At 42.8% G+C, this 22,570-nt stretch overlaps 1 protein-coding gene across 2 annotated transcripts in view; it reads left to right on the top strand.

Moving 5' to 3' along the window:
• The window catches only part of slc25a48 (solute carrier family 25 member 48), a 63,623-nt gene that overhangs the window by 13,427 nt on the left and 27,626 nt on the right, over nucleotides 1-22,570 (top strand). The window contains exons 5-7 of one of the 2 annotated variants that reach the window (XM_070878234.1): nucleotides 161-232; nucleotides 325-580; nucleotides 17,837-18,106. In XM_070878234.1, the coding sequence (XP_070734335.1) occupies nucleotides 161-232; nucleotides 325-580; nucleotides 17,837-18,106 (598 nt within the window). The remainder of the gene's footprint in view (nucleotides 1-160; nucleotides 233-324; nucleotides 581-17,836; nucleotides 18,107-22,570) is intronic. The other variant, XM_070878235.1, reaches the window with a different exon arrangement.

A 22,570-nucleotide genomic window follows, 5' to 3' on the forward strand; every position in this document is an offset into this window, starting at 1 on the left:
TTGAACTGTAAAAACCCGCTAACATCGTATCTCATCAAGATTATCTTTAAGTCGTTAAAAGATCGGCATCCAAACGACTGCATATTAAAGCATTTTACTTGGAAACAAGTTTTTCTTTGAATCTTCCTTGAATCACTTTTCAAAGTTAATTATTTTTCAGACTCGCTTGCAAGCCGGTCATGGCTACAAGAACACAGTCCAGTGTGTGCTGACAATTTTTAAAAACGAACACGTAAGTCTACTTGTCGCTGACGCTGTTTGTTAATGTTTCTTTAATACTGGGAAGGTGCGGATATCGCTGATTATTATTTATTCCATTTCTAGGTTGCTGGGTTCTTCAAAGGGTTATCCTTCCCCTTAGCCAGCGTCGCAGTGTATAACTCAGTGGCGCTTGGTGTGTACGGGAATGCTCAGAGGTACATTTGTCAGTATCGCTATGGTGATGACGGCCACCGAACTCCTGCTCTGACTGATGTGGCGGCTGCAAGCGCTGTGGTGGGTCTGGTCACGGTTGGAATTGGTGCCCCGGTGGATTTGGTCAAGATCAGGCTGCAGATGCAGACTCAGTCTGTGAGGTCAGGTAAGGTTCAATTGCACGATTTGCCCTTTCCCCCATTCTTATAGTTTGAGAGCCCTATAGTTGGGGGGCCCTATCAACTTCGATGGCATATCGAATGCTCTATTTGTAATTGCAAAAGCTTTCTGTACGTTATCCAAACCTTTTACTGGGTGTAATTTGACCAGGGTGCTCAGTAATAATCCGGTCCTATTTTTAAGTCATAAGTTCTATCTTTTTTTTATATAATACTTTGATTTAATATCCATCTGCATCTTTGTTATATTAAAAAATCTTATATCTGTACGCATTTTCTGTCTGAGCTACTTTACTTCATGTGTCATATTTCTGTCGTACTTTGTTGTCAACTTTTTCATGTTTTCCTGTGTCCACATTTGTAATTCGACTGTGAAGGAAATGTGAAGAAATTTTCTTATCTCTGGCCATCTTGTTCTTTTAGTGACATTCTATAAGTTTAATATTGGACGTCAGATCAGGAATTTAACTATTAATTTAAGAGATATTTTACATATTGCAACTTTTTGGCAGGCCCTTTCTTCAGCAATGCACAGAAGCCCTCAGACTCCTCACCTGGACAGTGGCATTCTGCCCTGCTTCCTGCTAACAGTACTTTTTCACCTGGAGGTTGATGTGATCCCACTGTAGAAGTGTTTGTGTGGGTGGTGATAGTTACTGTTTAATTTTGGGGTGTTGTGTTTAGAATCATAGAATGATACAGCACAGAAGGAGGCATTTGGCCTATCGGCTCTTTGGTAGAGCTATCCAATTAGCCCCACTATTCTAATAATAACTTGGATGAAGGGATGAGTGTATTGTAGCCAGATTTACTGACAATACAATGATAGGCAGGAAAGCAAGTTGTGAGGAGGACACAAAGAGTCTGCAAAGAGAGAAAGATATGTTAAGTGAGTGGGAAAAAAGTTGGCAGATGGAGTATAATGTGGGAACATGTGAGGTTATCCACTAGGTATGAAGAATAGAAAAGCAAAATATTTAAATGGAGAGAGACTACAGAATGCTGCGGTACAGAGGGATCTGTGTGTCCTCGTACATAAAACACAAAAAGTTAGCATGCAGGTACAGCAAGTAAATAGGAAGGCAAATGGAATGTTGGCCTTTATTGCGAGGTGGTTGGAGTATACAAGTAGGAAAGTCTTGCTACAAAGTCTTGTACAGGGCATTGGTGAGACCACACTGCAGCATTCTGTACAGATTTGGATTCCTTATTTAAGGAGGGATAAACTTGCATTGGAGGAAGTTGTCAATTGGAAATGCATCCGGGTGGGCGCTGAGCACCTCGAGTGTCATCGCCAAGAGCATGCAGAAAATTCAAACGCAGGCAGCGGAAAGAGCATGTGGCAAACTTGTCCCACCCACTCTTTCCCTCAACGACTATTTGTCGCACCTGTGACAGGGACTGTGGCAGTCGTATTGGAATGTTCAGCCACCTAAGGACTCATTTTAAGAGTGGAACCAAGTCTTCCTCGATTCCGAGGGGCTGCCTATGATGATGATATGAGTTCAGAGAAGGTTCACTAGGTTGATTCATCGGATGAAGGGGCTGTCTTTTGAGGAAAGGTTGAGCAGATTGGGCCTGTACATTGTAATTGGTGGTTGAGAAGAATGAAAGGTAATCTTATTGAAACATATAGGATGCTGAGAGGATGTTTCCCCTTGTGGGGAATCTAAAACTGGGGGGGTGGGGGGGGGCATAGTTTCAGAATAAAGGGTCGCCCATTTAAGATGATGAGGAGAAATTTCTTCTCTCAGAGGGTCATGTATCTGTGGAATTCTCTGTCCTAGATAGCTGTGGAGGCAGGATCATTGAATATATTCAAGGCGGAGATAGACAGATTCTTGAAATATAGGAGAGTAAAGGGTTAGGGAGAACAGGCAGGAAAGTGGAATTGAGGCCAAGATCAGATCAGCCATGATCTTATTGAATGGCGGAGCAGACTCGAGAGGCCGTATGGCCTACTTGTACTCCGATTTCTTATGTTCACTCCCCTGCTCTTTCCCCATAGCACTGTACTGTTTTCCCCTTTGAGTGTTTATCCAATTCCCTTTCAAAAGTTTCTATTGAATCTTCTTCCACCACTCTTTCAGGCATTGGATTCCAATCACAACAACTTGCTGTGTAAAGAATGTTTCCTCATGTCATCTCTCGTTCTTTTGCTAATCATCTTCTGTGTCCTCTGGTAACCGACCCTTGTGTCACTGGAAGCTGTTTCTTCTTATTTACTCTATCAAAATCATCCATGAGTTTGAAAACTGCCATCAAATCTCCTCTTAACCTTCTGTGCCCTAAGGAGAACAAATCTAGCTTCTTCAGTCTCTCCACATAACTGAAGTCTCTCATCCCTGGTACCATTCTAGTAAATCTCTTCTGCATCCACTCTAAGGCCTCGACATCCTTCCTGAAGTGTGGGGCCCAGAATTGAGCACAAGACTTCAGCTAAGGTCTAACCAGTGTTTTATAAAGGTTTAGCATAACTTCCTTGCTTTTGTACTCTAATAATAAAGCCAAGGATCCCATATGATTTATTTTAACAGTCTTCTTAACTTGTCCTTCAAATATTTGTGTGCATACACCCCCAATCTCTCTGTCCCTGTACCTCCTTTATATTGCCTCTCCTCATTCTTCCTACCAAAATGTATCACTTCACTTTTCTCTGCATTAAATGTCATCTGCCATGTGTCTGCCCATTTCACCAGTCTGTCTATGTCCTCCTGAAGTCTGTTACTATCCTTCTTACTGTTTCCTACATTTCTGAGTTTTTTGTCATCTGCATGATTTGAAATTATGCCCTGTATATCCAAGTCATTAATATATATCAAAAAGAGCATGGTCCCAGTACCGATCCCTAGGAAACATCACTGTATACTTCCCTCCAGTCGGAAAAACGATTGTTCACCACTTCTCATTGCTTTCTGTTCCTTAGCCAATTTCATATCCATATTGCCACTGTCGCTTTAATGCCATGCTTTAATTTTGCTAACAAGTTTATTATGTGGTACTTTTCAAACGCCTTTTGAACGTCCATATACATAACATCAACCGCAGTACCCTCATCAACCTTCTCTGTTATTTCAACAAAGAACAGATGGAGATTTTTTGGGCAGTGCTTTTACTGTGTTGTTTCGGGTATTGTGTGCATAGCGATACTTATTGTGTTATTTGGGATGTAGATATGTTTGTGTGGATGGTGAGAGGGGTTAATGGTTTGTAATCTTTGGTGTGATGTTTCTGTTTTTAAATCCTGCTCCTCTATTGTATTGCTCTTTTGTATTTTATTCTATCATCTGTTATTTCTATCCTTGTTTTAATATTATTCCCAATGTTACTGTTTTTAAACATTGCTCTTCTGTTTCTTTTTCATTTCTTCATCCAGTCTTTACTTTTAATTACTGCTGTGCTCTTTGCATTACTCCCACTCTCAGGCTGGAATTTTCCAGGATTCCTTCTGGAGGAGGGTCGGGTGGGAAAGTTGAAATTTCTTGCAGCAGGTTGGGAACCCGCTGTCAGCCCTCCCCTATGTGCTTGTCCCTTGGGCACATCTGTCACTGTGGCAGTGACCCGACCGGCGGCTAATTTAATGGACTCTTAGGATTCTTTTTAACCTTACCTTTCCAATTTCACTGGATGCCGACGGGACTCATGTTGCTCAAGTCTGTCAACCAGGGAATTGAGTGGCCATTGACTCAGCTGATTAGTTGACAGCATCAAATGCAGTATAAAAGCTCCCACCTGACAGCTAACCACTTTCCTCAGGCAGAAGCTATTGTTCACTGCAATGCCAACATAGATTGAGCTTTCTGCAAGTCTTTCCAGCAAAGTCTCCATCCAGTATTACCTCATTGGAAGAACCTCACTCACCATTGCCAGATTGCTTCTGTCATCTCTACTTCACCTGCCATGTATTCCATCTAGATGGGTACAATTTATACTCTCTCACCTTGGTCCTCAGAATTGGACCATGATCAGCCCCAACACCAGCAGCGCCAACAACACCAGCAACCTTGTCCGCAATTAACTGATGCTGCACAGAAGAGAAGGCATCAGCACCCGAGCACATTGCTGCCCGGGAGGCCAAATCATGATGGCCAGATTTACTTAACTTTACGCTATACAGCCATATGGCTGCCACACGATGTGCCAGCACCAACACCATAAAGCATCTGTACAATGACCAAGCCATTCCTTTCACACTCACCACAATTGCTGGAGGTACCGTTATGTCTCAGCAATCACTGCAACTCACTAAGCCACTTCCAAAGGTGTACACAAATTTGTCCAAGTGTTGAAAATAAAGATTTTTAAGTTTGACAGCACATTAACTTTACGTAACCATTGGATAATTGCTCTTTTTTAATTGCCATTCCATTATTCCTCTTTTAAAGCGGTTTTCCCTTTGCTTTTAACTCCTACACCTAGTAATTCTGATTCCTTTGGACTTGCTCCCACCACTGCAACCATTCTATCCCCACTGCCAGTGTTTCTTTATCTCAGTTCAAATCCCATTGATGATTTTTTTTGATTGCGACTGTTCTCCTGTTTTGAATCCTACTCTTCTGTGTTTTTTTAAACGGTCACCACACCGTTAAGTCTTCTAAAACTCTCCTTTCCAAAACATTATTTCTACCTTTCATCCCTATTTTTTCCCTCAACCTTTTCATTGTAACTGTCCTTACTCTCTTGTTTGGATATCATCCCATTAATCTACTTTGTGCTCATCACCACCAAATTGTCTGGAACACCCTAAAATGTTTTTCTAAAAATGTTTGGCACTTCCTGTTACTCAATGTTTACCATCGACTCACCATTACATCCTCTTTTACATTCACTACTACCAACATATCCACAGCCCAACTGATACTTCATATTTCCTCCCCTAACAATTCGAACTCTCCACCACTTCAGTAACTCCAAAACTACGTCCTCTCGCCATCACATACACTTAACTTCAATGGAAAAGTAAGTTGGGTGTGGTGTAAAATAGGCTGCCGATTTGCTATTGCCTGTTTTACGCTTTTCTCGAAGATCAATTTCAGCCGCTGTGTCAACAAATATTATGTCTGTGTGAGCTTCCTATTAATATTTTCTATTATAAACCCCCAAGCCCACGTTTATAATGGAAAATGTCTAATTCGCTGGCCTACTTTGGCTCCCGGTCCAGCAGCGCCTCAATTTTAAAATTCTCATACTTGTTTTCAAATCCCTCCATGGCCTCACCCCTCCCTATTTCATAATCTCCTCCAGCCCTACAACCCTCTGAGACCTCTGGGCTCCTGAAATTCTGGCCTCTTGCGCATCACCGATTTTCATCGCTCCATCATTCGCGGCCATGCCTTCAGCTGCCTAGGCCCTGAACTCTGGAATTCCCGCCTTAAATCGCTTTACCTTTAAAACACTCCTTAAAACCTATCTCTTTAACCAAGCTTTAACCAACCTTTCTTAATGTCGTCTTATATGGCTCAGTGTCAAATTTTGTTTGATAACGCTCCTGTGAAGCGCCGTGGGACATTTCACCATGTTAAAGGCGCTATATAAGCAGGTTGTTGTAAACTTGTCATGCTGCAGCACCTGAGATTTGCATCTTCCACCTCCTTCCTTTGTACTGCAAAGTAACTCTTAAGCCCCAACCAATTCAACTTCTCTACTTTCCAAATTATCATATATTTTGATATTTAACTAATAATTAAAAAAAAAATCAAATTATCATATAAAATAAGGAGGCAATGGATGACTGAATTATGTCTGTGTGCTGCTGTCTAATTATAACCCATCCTCTTAACCCCATTTCACATGAAGACTATAGTTGATTTTGACTCCCTGTGTACAAAGCCACAGGAGATGGACTCATTTTTAATACATATTTCAGCCTTTGCAAAGTTTTTTTGGGTAAGCAAAATTGTCAACAACAACAACTTGTATTTAAACAGTGCCTTTAACGTAGTGAAACGTCCCAAGGCCTTTCACAGGAGTATTATGAGATTTAAAAAATTGACACCGAGCCGTATAAGGAGAAATTAGGGCAGGTGACCAAAAGCTTGGCCAAAGAGGTAGGTTTTAAGGAGCATCTTGAAAGAGGAATTGAACAAAATTGTCTGGCAAAACCCAGTGGCTGAGCAATAAACATGGTGACAGGGAATAGACACTTTGGCTTATTGATGAAGCAATACAACCACCTGTTTGCTGGCTGATGAAATGGAAGACCTAGAAATTTGTTCAATCCAATACTGTTTTGCGCCACAAGATGAATTTCTAGGCTGAAGATAGAGCCCCACTTACCATTTTAGGCCCCCTTTTTCCTTCGGCCAGCCTTTCAGCATACCTGGACAGAGATAAAGGAAATGAGTGAGCACTGCCTGATTATTTTTAAGGTAGAGATAGACAAATCTTTGAACTACAGGAGAGTCAAGGATTATGGGGAGCGGGCAGGAAAGTGGAGTTGAGGCCAAGATGAGATCAGCCATGATCTTATTGATTGGCGGAGCAGGCTCGAGGGGCCAAATGGCCTACTCCTGCTCCTATTTCTTATGTTTTTATGCACTAGCTTTGGCAGTACCTGCCCTATGGTGCATATTAGCTGCAGGTGCTACAACTCTGCCTCTGGCTGCCTGCCAAACCTAGCCAGACCTATGTAGTCAATTCTATATGGCCATTTCCTGGTAGGTGTGTCATTGTCTCTAAATGTGGGTGGAAGGCAATTGGCAAGTGGGCACGGTCTGCCTCCAGTGTAGCCTGATGCTTCGCAATGATTGAAGCATTTTAACTAACTGATCCCTGTGGTCTTTCCATTGCTTCAAAGCATCAAAATAAAATGATTTCATGGTTGGCAGGTCTGTCTTTGGGCAGCTAATTAACATTTCAAATCAACAATGCCATGGCCCTAATTCCATGTCTCCTGACTTTAATATTAAAACAAAATGTGGCATTGCCCTGATGTTATAAATTAAAATGTCAATTCCAATAAAATCACATCTTGGCTATACAGGTGAAAGTCCAAGCCACCAGAAAATTGTGTGGAAAAATAAATGACACATTGGAGTCTAATTTTAATGCAATTAATTGAAAGTTGTCAAGTGCTTCTGGCACCAATATAAAGCCACACTAGGAAGTTGGATAAATAGAAACCCAGGGTAATAAATCTCCAATCATTTTTCCAAGCAGTTACATCAATTTTACACCCAAGATCAGGGCTTACCCTTGTCTCTTGCATATTTATCTAATTTTTCATTGGAGAACTTGAACCTGTGATTGGGATTTGGAGAGAGGGTGAATCCAAAAATTATATATCTTGATTTTCATAAGGCATTTGAGAAATAAATGAGAATAATAGAAAAGGTTGATCAATAGAGTCTTGTGTCAGGCATGCGGACGATGTGGCCCACCCAACGGAGCTGGTTGAGTGTAGTCAGTGCTTCGATGCTGGGGATGATAGCCCCACCGACATCCCTACCGACACCTGGGAGTCCCTGGCCAAAGACCGCCCTAGGTGGAGGAAGTGCATCCGGGGGGGTGTTGAGCGCCTCGAGTCTCATCGCTGACTGCATGCAGAAGACAAGCGCAGTCAGCGGAAAGAATGTGTGGCAAACCTGTCCCACCCTCCCTTACCCTCAACAGCTGTCTGTCCCACCTGTGGCAGGGACTGTGGCTCTCGTATTGGCCTCCTAAGGACTCATTCCAAGAGTGGAAGCATGTCTTCCTCGATTCCGAGGGACTGCCTATGATGATGAATTGGCCTGAGTGAGAGCACTGACGTTGGTGCATCTATCCTCCCAGTGGATTTGCAGGATCTTGAGGAGGCAGCGCTGGTGGTACTTCTCCAGTGCTTTGAGGTGTCAACTGTATATGGTCCATGTCTCTGAGCCATATAGGAGGGTGGGTATCACTACTGCACTGTAGACCATAAGCTCGGTACCAGATTTGAGGTCCTGGTCTTCAAACATTCTCTTCCTCAGGTGACCGAAGGCTGCGCTAGCACACTGAAGGCAGTGTTAGACCTAGTCTTCACTGTCTGCCCTTGCTGATAGTAGGCTCCCAAAGTATGGAAAATGGTCCACGTTGTGCAAGACTGCGCTGTGGATTTTAATGACTGGGGGGCAGTGTTGTGTGGTCGAGTCAGGTTGGTGGAGGACCTTTGTCTTATGGATGTTTAGTGTAAGGCCCATGCTTTCGTATGCCTTGGTGAAGATGTTGACAATGGCTTGGAGTTCGGCCTCTGAATGTGCACAGATGCAAGCATTGTCTGCATACTGTAGTTCGATGACCCCAATGGGACGGCCTTGCATCTAGCCTGGAGGCAACGAAGGTTGAACAGGTTCCCATTGGTTCTATAGTTTAATTCCACTCCAGCGCGGAGCTTGTTGAGAGTGAGATGGAGCATTGCAGCAAGGAAGATCGAGAAACGTGTTGGCGCGATGACGCAGCCCTGCTTGACCCCGGTCCGGACATGGAATTGGTCTATGGTGGATCCGTTGGTCAGGATCACGGCTTGCATGTTGTCGTGGAACAAGCGCTCCACTCGGAGCTTCGACATGGCAAGCAAGCCCCAGATGGGCAGAGGAAATGTTTCAAGGACACTCTTAAAGCCTCCTTGATAAAGTGCAACATCCCCACCGGCAATTAGGAGTCCCTGGCCAAAGACCGCCCTGAGTGGAGAAAAAGCATTCGCGAGGGCGTTGAGCACCTCACGTCTCATCGCCGAGTGCATGCAGAAATCAAGCGCAGACAGCGGAAGGAGCATGTGGCAAACCAGACTCCCCACCCACTCTTTCCTTCAACCACTGTCTGTCCAACCTGTGACGGAGACTGTAATTCCCACATTGGACTGTATAGTCACCTGAGAACTCACTTTTAGAGTGGAAGCAAGTCTTCCTCAATTCCGAGGGACTGCCTATGATTATGATGATGATCAACAGAGAAGTGAAGAGAATCGTAAACTGGTTAAACAGTGACTCGATTTTATTTCAGATGTGGAGAAGTAACTATTGAAATCTCCATGAACCTTTTGGAACCCAAGTTAATGAGTTAGACAAGATTGATTTATTTATCTTTACTGTTATTTGAATACACTATGGGAAATTGGGATTAGGTGTGGATTGCTCCAGCAAACAGCCAGCACAGGCACACAATGGCCTCCTGCTGTGATGTTAACTGATATAGTGCAAATGAATAGCCTGCTATCCAAATCAAGGGGAAATTACGGGAAACTGCCCCATTAAGAGTTCTACATTCTCACACTTCAGTTCTTTTGAGAAAAGCAGCAACGAAAGAGATTAAATGTAAACCTACAAATACAAAGTGAATGTTAATGAGCTCCATACATTCCAGGTTAAAGGAAAAAAATGGTGTGAATTGAAGGAAGCTTTGTTTTTGTAGGTTAACATACCTTCAAGGAATGAAAAAAACTATAGCATGACTGATGCAACCCAATATTTTTCTTCATTTATCCAATTGAAAATTAATTATACTAAAGTATTCAAATAATAAAAAGGTAAAGAACTTCCCTGGATGGTTCAGTGGATAAATGGATATTTAGTTGAACTCAATCTGATGGGGGTACTGCAGTTGGCTTCAGCACCATTTTGGTCCAGGGAGAAAAAATCTCAACAAGCATTGTTGCTTCGTTACCTCTGCTGAAAAGTGTACTTATGGGAAATTTGAGTGACAACAAGGTTCAAACTCAGTTGTTGTCTGTTGACGTTGTCTGGGTCCATATGAAGATGGTCGCTTGCCTGAGGCACCACAGGGCTGCCGAGTCAGTGGATCAGTTTTCATATAGAGCTGTTAAAGGATAGGTTCTTATTCATAATTTACTCTTCAAATTAATACAGTTCTTATGCATTGAATGTCAGGTATCACAGATTTATTAAGTATACAGCACATGTACTTAAACATACACTTAAAAGGTACTACTTACAAAAAGACCTAATGATGGTTGGTTGGGGATTCAAACATGTTGCTGTTCTGAGCTAAATATTTGAGGCCTTTATGAATCCAAATATTAATTATGACAGCCAATTTTATACATTTGTCGTACTCCCTCCACGTGGCAATCCACACACTCTACAGTACATAATTATAAAAAGTTAAAAAGTAACTCCATATAAGGAGAATTATAAATGACTTATCCCTTTTCAATAACTTTCGTTTTAACGAGTTATTTTTCCATAGACCAGTACAACTCCCCTACTTGGTTGCCTTTTCAATAGTTTCACTCTTGTTACATATAATTGCAATTCCACAAAGTGAAACTTTTAGTTCGAAGTCTGTCTTTGATTCAGTATAATTTTGTCTCAGACAATCCAGAAGGTATCCTTTGCAAAACTAACTGTTTTTCCAGCACTTGTTATCAGCTGGTTAAAGTTTTGTGAAATATATGAATCAGTATGCACTGGCATGTTTTTTAATTAGCTTGACTGAAGTGATCAAATTAGCCATTGCTTTATGGTCAGTCCTGCATCAATAGTCCAATGACTTTGCATTGACTTAAATTCCCCTGCTTCATAGGCCAAAGGCTAAAGGTTACTATTACTACAATATGTTCATCATCATAGGCAGTCCCTCAAAATCTAAAAGTGAGTTCTCAGGTGGCTGTGCAGTCCAGTGCGGGAATTACAGTCTCTGTCACAGGTGGGACAGACAGTGGTTGAAGGAAAGGGTGGGTGGGGAGACTGGTTTGCTGCACGCTCCTTCCACTGTCTGCGCTTGATTTCTGCATGCTCTCGGCGATGAGACTCGAGGTGCTCAGTGCCCTCCCGGATGCTCTTCCTCCACTTTGGGCGGTCTTGAGCCAGGGAGAGAAATCAATAACAGCATAACTTTAGCAGACTTCAGGACAGTCTGATTAATCCTTTTCTTACATAGCATTAATCAGGCAGTGAGGCATGTGGTCTGCCCACCTGTTGGAGTCAGCATGGGGACCGAGCCATTTTCCTGTTGGGTTTCATTTAAATGAAACCAGTGAGCTGCCAGCACAAAATGCACTTCTTAAATGCAGCTTGCCAATCGAGGAGTAGGGAACATGGCAGGGCAGCCAATTTTGATGGGCCTGCATTAGTACCTAAAAGGGAAGGGGTGGAACGGTGAGGAATGAAAGGAAGCAGCAATTTATAGTAGCAGAGTACGAGAACAGTATAAAGATTGATCATTACCTTCTCTGACTTGTCGGGTTATGTAGTCAACATTTTATGGCTTTGCTGATTGCTGCTTTGTATTGGTGGGACATGTTTAGCATTGAGTCTACCATGGCTCCTAGGTTTCTTTCAGCTTCTTCTTAGCTATTTCAGTACCGTTTAATAGAGTACTGTGTTGTCCATTTTCCTTTCTGAGGACTGGGAGAAATTTAGAATTCAGCAGAGGATTACTAAGGGTTTAATTAAGAGGAGGAAAATAGAGTATGAGAGTAAGCTTGCAGGGAATATAAAAACTGACTGCAAAAGCTTCTACAGATATGTGAGGAGAAAAAAATTAGTGAAGACAAATGTAGGTCCCTTGCAGTCAGAATCAGGGGAATTCATAATGGGGATCAAGGAAATTGCAGACCAATTGAAGAAATACTTTGGTTCTGTCTTCAGTAAGGAAGACATGAATAACCTCCTGAAAATACTAGGGGCTGAGGGTCTAGCGAGAAGGGGGAACTGAGGGAAATCCTTATTAGTCAGGAAACGGTGTTAGGGAAATTGAAGGGACTGAAGGCCGATAAGTCCTCAGGGCCTGATAGTCTGCATCCCAGAGTACTTAAGGAAGTGGCCCTAGAAATAGTAGATGCATTGGTGGACATTTTCCAACATTCCATGGACTCTGGTTCAGTTCCTATGGATTGGAGGGTAGCTAATGTAACCCCACATTTTAAAAAAGGAGGGAGAGAGAAAACAGGGAATTATAGATCGGTTAGTCTGACATCGGTGGTGGGGAAATTGCTGGAATCAATTATTAAAGATGTAATAGCAGCGCATTTAGAAAGCAGTGACAGGATCGGTCCAAGTCAGCATGGATTTATGAAAGGGAAATCATGCTTGACAAATCTTCTAGAGTTTTTTGAGGATGTAACTAGTAGAATGGATAAGGGAGAACCAGTTGATGTGGTGTATTTGGACTTTCAAAAGGCTTTTGACAAAGTCCCACATAAGAGATTAGTGTGCAAAATTAAGGCACATGGTATTGGGGGTAATGTATTGACGTGGATAGAGAACTGGTTGGCAGACAGGAAGCAAAGAGTGGGAATAAATGGGTCCTTTTCAAAATGGCAGGCAGTGACTATTGGGGTGCCGCAAGGTTCAGTGGTGGGACCCCAGCTATTTACAATATACATTAATGATTTAGACAAAGGAATTGAGTGTAATATCTCCAAATTTGCAGATGACACTAAGCTGGGTGGCAGTGCGAGCTGCGAGGAGGCTGCAGGGGGACTTGGACAGGTTAGGTGAGTGGGCAAATGCATGGCAGATGCAGTATAAAGCGGATAAGTGTGAGGTTATCCATTTTGGTGGCAAAAACAAGAAGGCAGATTATTATCTGAATGGTGACAGCTCAGTAAAAGGGGAGGTGCAACGAGACCTGGATGTCATGGTACATCAGTCATTGAAGGTAGGCATGCAGGTACAGCAGGCAGTACAGAAAGCAAATGGCATACTGCCTTCACAGCGAGGGAATTTAAGTTTAGGAACAGGGAGGTCTCACTGCAGTTGTACAGGGCCTTGGTGAGACCACACCTTGAATATTGTGTGCTGTTTTGATCTGCTAATCTGAGGAAGGACATTCTTGCTATTGAGGGAGTGCAGCGAAGGTTCACCAGACTGATTTCCGGGATGGCAGGACTGACATATGAAGAAAGACTGAATCAACTAGGCCTATATTCACTGGAATTTAGAAGAATGAGAGGGGATCTCATAGAAACATATAAAATTCTGATGGGATTGGACAGGTTAGATGCAGGAAGAATGTTCCCGATGTTGGGGAAGTCCAGAACCAGGGGGTTACAGTCTAAGGATAAGGGGTAAGCCATTTAGGACCGAGATGAGGAGAAACGTCTACACTCAGAGTTTTGAACCTGTGGAATTGTCTACCACAGAAAGTTGCTGAGGCCAGTTCGATAGATATATACACAAGAGAGTTAGCTGTGGCCCTTACGGCTAAAGGGATCAAGGGGTATGGAGAGAAGGCAGAGGTGGGGTACTGAAGTTGCATGATCAGCCATGATCATATTGAATGGTGTTGCAGGCTCGAAGGACTGAATGGCCTACTCCTGCACCTACTTTCTATGTTTCTATTTTACACTTGGCTGCATAAAGTTTCATCTGCCATTGTTCTGCCCACCTACATAGCTTAACAACAACAATAACTTATGTTTACATGGCGCCTTTACCATAGTGAAACGTCCCAAGGCACTTCGCAGGAGTATTATGTGATAAAAATTTGACACCAAGTCATATAAGTAGAAATTAGCGCAGATGATCAAGAGCTTAGTCAAAGTGGTATGTTGTAAGGAGCGTCTTGAAGGAGAAAAGAGAGATAGAGAGGCAGGGAGGTTTAGGCAGGGAGTTCCAGAGCTTGGTGCCTAGAACGCAACAGAAGGCACGGCCACCAATGGTTGAGCGATTACAATCAGGCATGCTCAGGAGGGCAGAATTAGAGGAGCTCAGACACCCTACTCATTCTGTAATTTCTGAGCATCCTCTTCTGATTCCACTACCCTGAATACTTTGGTATCAGCTGCAGATTTGACCACTTTATATTGAGTTTCTGATTCAGGATGTTCATGTAAATTAGAAACAGTAATGGTTCCAGCACTGAAACCTGAGCACGCCATTCAGTCCTCCCCCTTTCTCCACTCTGACATAACTTCTCTAATGAGTACTCTTTGTTTCCTACCCGTCAATCAGATCCTTATCCATTCCCAGGCTTTATTCTGAATTCCCACAGCTTTGAGTTTAATTACTAACCTTTTGTGTGGACATTGTTCAAAAGCATTTTTGGAAGTCACGGTACACCATAAGGCTTCCCACAGTCCACTTGGGTTGTAACGAATGTTCCCCTTATACTGCACAGCTGCGCAGTCGGCTCACTGATTTTTAAATAGGACAAAACACACGTATGTGCGATATTTTGAATGGTCTGCACAGCCCCTTAAAGGGGCCAGGCACCCCCCCCCCCCAAAAAACATTAAAGGGAACATTTGTTGTGACTTTTTCAAAGAAGCCCAGGAGGTTGGTCATGTAGGATCTTCACCTTTTGAATCCATGCTGACTCCTATTAACTCGGTTATTGTTGCACAAATGAACCGCAAGTTTACTCCCAATAATTAATTCCATTTTACATGGGATGTAAGACTAATAGATCTGTAGTTGCTTCCTTTTTGAATAGGAACATCATATTTGCCTGTTTCCAATCTCATTGTATCTCCCCAGTGTCCAATAACTCCTTCATAATGAATGTGAGTGCCTCATAAATCTCCCTAATCTCTCTCAGCAATCTGGGATAAGTATCATCTATCCCTGGGGATTTATTTGTTTTGAGCCCATTTACCTTGACTGGGATTTCCATCTTATTTATAACACAGTCATTGATTTTACTTGGGATCATGCTCACGTCTTTTCTTGTAATCTGGAAGAAATAGTCATTCAGAATATTAATTTGTGCTCATTCTCAATTTCAAGCTTGTTTGCATCTTTTGTGGTTTTCACCTCATCACTGACTGCTCTCTTGGTGTTGCAATACTGAAATAATTGTTTTGCTGTTGTGCCTAGCCTCTACTGCTATATGTTTTTCCTGGTCTCTCTTTGCTGAACTGATTCATCTTTTAACAATAAGCTCTTTCTCTCTTCTCTGTGCAGGATTTGTGCAGCCAATTTTTCCTCTATATCCCACTTTTAATTTGTTTGTTAATCCATTTGATGGTCACATTTGTTTCATCTGAGTTTGTAAATTTTGGGAATGCATTTTCTATGCACAATCTGCATTATACCAGCTGTAAAGGTGTTCCACCTACTTCTACAGAAGAGTTCTTGAACAACCTACCTAAATCTATTTGGTTTAGTTGTACTTTCATTTAATTCTGCACCTGGCTCCTGGTCTTAGATATTTCTGACTCTCAGATCACGTTAACTGTTAACATTCTGGGTTGCTGTCTCCCAGAAATATTATGACTTCTGTTTTATCGGTCTTTTATAAATACCAGATCAAGATGAGCATGGTCTCTGTGGCGTTCTTTGATGTACTAGGTCAAGAATCTGTCATGCATTACATTTACTGACTTTGATTATAAACGACTTGGGTTTCCCGTTTATAGAGGTTTACTGAAGTCTCCATTTAAAATAACTCTCCTGTTCTCACGTACCCTTCCTATCTCTTCATAGATCAAATTATCCTAATTTTTATGCAGACCAGGTGGTGTACAGAATATCCCTAGTGTTAGCTTGGATTTTTCTGAACTAGAGATGCCTAAGCAGAATAATTTGTAGCTTTCCACCTCTCACAGAATCAACTTCTTTTGCCTCCCAGGTGTCCCTGACATTTTTGGAGGGTTACACCATCTCCTTTTTTTGTCTGCTCTGTCTTTTCTAAACATGCTGCACCACGTAATGTTATATTAACTTCCATCCTCTGAAATTAGACATGTTCCTGATACCACATCGGAATTCCCTACTGCTGCAACAGCATTCAATTCTGGCATCTTATTTCTAGTGCGTCTAGCATTCTTGTACATACATCTTATTATAAATTTGCCCCCTGTCACATCTCCCAGTGTCTGCCTATTTCTGGTCTGCAGTTTATATGTGACTCTCTGATTATCTGTGTTCGTGTTTACCTGTTCACTGCCTTCCACCCTATGATCTGTATTACCTGGGATCTTGTTTTCTCCCTGACCTCCCTCTGCCCCCCACTTGTTTCGTTTAAATGCTATCACAGGGAGTGGTTGAAGTGAATAGTTTAGATGCATTTAAGGGGCAGTTAGATAAGCATATGAAGGAGAAGGGAATAGAGGGTTATGTTAATAAGGTTAGATGAGGAAAGACGGGAGGAAGCTCGAGTGAAACATAAACGCCGGCATAGACTGGTTGGGCGGAACAGCTTGTTTCTGTGCTATATACACTATGTAATCATATGTAAATGATTTTCTATTGCTGTCTCTTTTTTTCACATGTCTGTTTATCTTTACTTGGTTTAAGTGTAGCCTGTCTTTCCAGTCTGTATTAGTCCTTTTTATTCTGGAGAGATTCCCAGTTGCCAGTGCCGTCAGCCACTTATTTACTTCCTTAATTATGTATAATGAACTCCCACCCTTTCGCAAACACTAGAAGTATACCAGAGATCCTTTTCTTTGAGTTTTGAGTCAATCCTCATTCATGTGTCTTTTCAGGGCCCTATTTTATTTCATTTACCCCCATGCAGAGTACCACCACTGGATCCTCACATGAGCCCTTCACTATCCCTTCTATCCTTTCCTCAATATGTATCGATGCAGCTCTAGGTAGACAGCTCACCATCCTGTAAGTATTTTCCCTATGGATATCCACCTTCATGAGCAAAGAATCATCTACAACTACAATTGCTCTGTGACCTATATGAATGCCAAACACAATAAGGTGCATCAACTATCACATAATGAAGCTCATTTACTTTAGAAGTGTATAGAAAAATAAAAACATGCACGTTTTCAAAATGAAGAAGTTAAAATCATGCAAAAGCATGGGCCCAAGGAGGTCAGACACAAACTTGTACAGATCGAGATTCACGTCACAGGTGGATTAAAGTTTTAAGCACGCTTGAATCCTTCGGAAAGATGGATGCCGTCAGATGTTCCCAATTAATTTACCTGCGAAAAACAGGTAATAACCTATAATATCTGCCACATAAACCCTTAGAAAGTCCGCATGGCAGCCTTTGAAGTCTAGCACCCAGGAGCAGTAAGAATTATGTTGCCACCAATGGATGAAAGTTTTCCAGTCTGCGTGGCAAGGCTTTCTGCTGAGGCATCGCTGGGTATTGGCAGGCTATCCACTAGATTCGGAAATAAGCAACCCATTAATAGGCTGCCCTTATGTGAAATATTTTCAATCAAATTCTAGTAATAAGTAGAGATGTATGCATGCTGCCATGGGCACTAACGTTTCTACATTTTGATTTTCTTTTGTCATGCTTGTTATTCTGGAATGTCATGCAGCTTTTCACTTGTGGTAAAAAGATTGATTTTTTTTTGGAATGTTAATTACATTCAAGAATTGCTAAATCTTTTTTATACACTTCTACAGCTAAATTAAATTTGGTTGGAGCTAGTTCCATTCACTCGATTGCACTGAACGATCAGCCTCTGTACAGGGGGCCCATGCACTGCATTAGCAGAATACTGCGGAAGGAAGGGATTGCTGGACTGTACCGAGGGGTCGGAGCCATGTACCTCAGAGACATTCCAGGATATTGTTTGTACTTTATTCCTTACATGTTGCTGTGTGACTGGATGATGCCTGAGGGGAGCACAACACCCAGTCTGTGTTGTGTATGGCTGGCTGGTGGTGTGGCAGGTAAGAGTTCTTTGAATTTAAGAAAATGTACATAATGCTTTCTTTTTAGTGACGGTGACATTTTTGAGAACAAATTTGAAAATGCAGGAACTGGCTCCCTTGCTAGCTAATTGCAGAATAGGCGACTTGGTGTCGTACCAATCTCAAAACAGGATTCTCCTACAATGCCAGTTTCCATTTGCAGCACCTGCCATTCTTATGGCCTCTTTCAGTGAAATTTCCAGGTTAGTGCTAAAGAACAGGGAGTTTTGTACTATGAATTCACACCTGCTAGGAAATGAATTGAGACGACCCAAACTCATTTTACTTCTGCTGCCTCCATGAGACAAAGATGTTTGCCATTAATTTCCACAGGGGTTCTCCAGATCATCCACCAGAACTTCAGCAGAAAATCCACGGAAGCGGTGGAGAAATGGTGAAAACAATGTTTATTGCAATTCTTTGGTGTTTTCGCCAAAGTTACGGCGCTGATCATGGCCCTGTGGAAATTCTACCTTCATTCCTGTCAGTCCGGGTTATTTTTGGACTTGTAGATTAACGTTGAAAGGACACTGTGCTATTCTAGCCTGTTTTTATTGTTCTAATTGAATTAATCCATCTTTATTCATTTATTTATTAAGGAGGAGTGAAAAGAGGCCTATAAATCGTCCAGTTTTGAGCGCTGTCTAGTGTTTTCACCAAAAGCAATCAGTCTTCGCTGTTTTTCAGGTATTCATAGATACAGATCAGACAGTACTCAGGTGTTAATGACAAGATTAACATGTGCAGTTGACACACATTAGCTGATCTCACATTTCATAAATTCAAGTTCCCCACTCAATATTTGATTGTTTCTGGTTACTCTATGCTGCAAAATTGTTGGTATTCATTTATTTATATATACTTTTCCATTGTAGATTATACAATGTGAAATCAAATAGCATGTCAGTGGTTGGAGATTGAATTTGTGATTATCAATTTGTTTTAAAATAGACAGGATTTGGGTGGGTGTGGTGTACTATTCTGTGGGAGAGTAGAGCTATTGGTCCCTCCTGCACACCTCTTAGCAGCCAGCTCAGGAGCACTATCAATAGAGCCCTATAAACAGGTTGCTAGTGCATCCTCTCAGCTAGGGAGTGGCAGTCTGAAAAGAATTGGAGATTTTTTTTGAAGAAGCAGTCCCTCAGAGCATCATAGACATAAAGGCATTTTTTTGAGCAGTAACTAAGTACATTCGCTGCTGAGCTATTCACGTTGAATTTCCAATGCAAGCCATTTTAGCTTACCAGCAGTGGTGAGTTGAAACATCCAGATAGATATTGGGCTGGATTTTCGGCTCATTTGCATCTCGGTTAGTGCCCTGGTGGGGCGTCAAATGCTGTTTTTGGGCATTATGCCGGGTGTCCAGGATTTACCGCTCGGCTGGAAGATTCAGCTATTGGTTTGCACCGGCGCAAAAACATACCGCCTGCCCTCCGTTTTTAGCGTGATGATGACGTCAATCGTTGTGCAATGCTGTGCTAGCGCCCTGGATGGAACATTCAGCCTTAACGCCTCATTTAACGGCCATCCTAGGAAACGCGTGAAAAAAACAGGCGGTCCCAGGGTGCGGCAGGCAGTATTGGCAGCATTTTTAAATGGAGGGATGAAGATCCTACATCACAGGTCAAATTGACTACAACGGGTCCACACATAATGCTGTGTGAAGCTCCAACTTGCAAACTTCACTTTTATCTGCCATTACAGTGCCCTTAGAACTTCAGTGAGAAAATTTAATGGGGGGCATTACTAGTTCGCCAGCGTTTCATGCTCCATGCTATTGCCAGGCAGTGTCAAGCTAGAGGAAGGACTTTGGCCATGTTGACCCACGAATGATGAGAGGCCGAAGACGTCCGGGAGGAGGGCTTACCCCCCACGGGTTTAAGACACCAACGCTCAGACCTCCAGCTCTCTGAGGAGCAGTGTGTGAAAAGGCTGGTGCCTCTGAAAGGAAGTGCTGACAAAGATATGCCATCTCCTACAGGCAGACCGATGCCTGCACTGCTCTGGAGTCATCCTTCAATACTCCTCTCAACAGGTTACCTAATTCATTGTGGTGTGCTGCATGTTGCACAGCTTGGCCATCATGAGGGGCCATACATTGCCAGTGGGGATTGCATGTCCACCTCAGGAGGAGGAAGACGATGAAGAGGAGCCTAGCAAGACTGCTATTGGATAGCCACCCCATCCACGGGGGAGGCAGCGTGGAGATGCTGCCAGACCAACACTCACACGTAACCAGCTCATAATGGACCGGCACTCCTAAATGGAGGAAACTGAGGGATGGAGCTAATACTGGACACACTATGTGCCCCCATAAAGGTACATCTCCGCTGAACATTGGAATGATGCACAAGACACCAATGGCAAATGATGAGTCGTAAATTTTACTGCAACAAAGTCACAAAAACACCTCCCACCAAAATAAAACCAGACAATATACAGGGGCCAAAATTCAGCCTCCTGAAAATGCCTCTTACCGCCGGAAAGCAGCAGCCACGCCAGCGGAGTTGAATGGCCGCCGATTTGGAGTTGAATGGCCACCGCTAGCGAAATTCCGGTGGTCCCCACTTCTGCCCCGATGCTGCCGACCCCTTCTAAGTGCGTCATCAAAGCGCGCGCCGCCAATCTCCTGCACCTCAATCGAAATTCACTGTAAAAAATCTTCGGGCTGCCGAGCCGTGCCCCCAACAGTTTTTTTGTCGGTGCATTGTGTTTACCGTGTGCACGACATGGCTGCGCGATGGCCATTCAAGGGGAGCGCGTACTGCCGCGGCCGCCATTTTTTTTTGCCGTCGACTGCCAGGTCGGCCCGACAATTAAGCCCCCGTGTTTGGACGGGCCGCTAACAGGCAGCTTGGCACCGCCTCTTGGGTGCCAGGCCGCTGGCCCAGCCGAAACCCTCCCTGGTGGCCTAGTGGACCGAACTAATGAATTGCAGAGTTCGCAGTGGCTCTCCCCTTTAAGTAAGGGGGGAGACATGGTGACGCACTAGCATCATGATGTTATCAGTGCTACGCTGATGACTGACAGCGATGGAGACTCTGTCCTACCTCCACTTCCGCCCCTCTAGTGTGCTCACTGCCGCACTGCCGCCCCCATTATGACCGACTTCCGGTCCGCTTGAAAAAAAATGACAAAGAGCTGAATTTGGCACAAGAGGCCATTTCATCCACCGCGGCAGAGAAAACGCATCAACAACGGTAGGTGCGACCCGTTTCGGGCGGACCTGAATTTCTACCCCACAATGTTATGTTGCAGGGCACTAATCAACAATGAAACTTCTTTACCACTGCAAGTTTCAGCTCGGGCGCACAAAGTCCGTTGTGTAATGCCTGACTTAACGCCAACGCTCCTCCAACTTACATTTTCACCGAAACTTGCAGTTGAAGTCGCAAACTATTTTCAGGTGCTAACTTTAACGTCCCGCCGCGATTAAATCCAAAAAGCCCAAAATCCAGCCTGTTAACTATACATATTTAAATTTATCATTGTAACTAGTGGAAATAACCATAGGTCATAGATTTCTAATGGTAAAGGAAAAAGAATAACAATAAAAGAAAAACAACACAAATAGATCGTGGCTAGTGAAATACCACTGGGTCTTCAATTAGTACATAAATATCAAACGTCCTTTTGTTGGCATCAAAGCAGCACTGCCCACAGCAGAGGCCGATTATAAGGCCTTGACTATACTATCTGAAACACGCAACATTTCTAAGGTACTGAGAATTATGCAGGACTCGTAAGAAATGTATTAATGATAACGTGTGTCTACATTTAAAATAGCACACAACTTTTAAAAGCATTGATCTTGGAAGGAGGGGCAGGATAGTAATATGGTTCCCCAAAATAGTAACCATCAAAATGCTAGCTAAACACTTCAATCTTCTGGGTGAGAGAGCCAGCATATCCTCGATGAGAATTTTATATACATTCTTACTCATAAATGACAAAGAATAATATCACAATGAAGTCCAGTACACCTTCTTTAATATTCCAGAATGTCTTGCAATCACTCAGGTATAATGTCCTGTGTGTGTCTATACTCATTTGCTGTGCTTGAAGAAAATACATAATTTTTTTGATTCTCTGTCTTCTGAAACAACCATATTTTTTTTAAAAATCTGGAGTTCCTGGATGGCCAGTTAGTGAAAATACTCTTTTATGTTACTACAGATGATTCTTCCATATCCAGTTCCTCAGACTCGCACCCAAAACCCATCACTGCCTCAGAGAAGGAAAGGGAGGATGATGATAAGGTGCCTGGTGAGGAGTGAGCACATCATAGCTCCAGAAGGGACAAGGGATCTGGGAGTCCAGTTCTTGCATTGTGCTGTTGAGCTTGTATAGGACTTCACATCTGTGGCAGGATCCTCCACAGGGACATCTCTTGCTAATTCTATATGCGCCAGCAATTCTGTCAATAGAATTCAAGGAGTACTC

Source organism: Pristiophorus japonicus, chromosome 4, assembly GCF_044704955.1.
Source record: "Pristiophorus japonicus isolate sPriJap1 chromosome 4, sPriJap1.hap1, whole genome shotgun sequence".
Taxonomy (NCBI): domain Eukaryota; kingdom Metazoa; phylum Chordata; class Chondrichthyes; family Pristiophoridae; genus Pristiophorus; species Pristiophorus japonicus.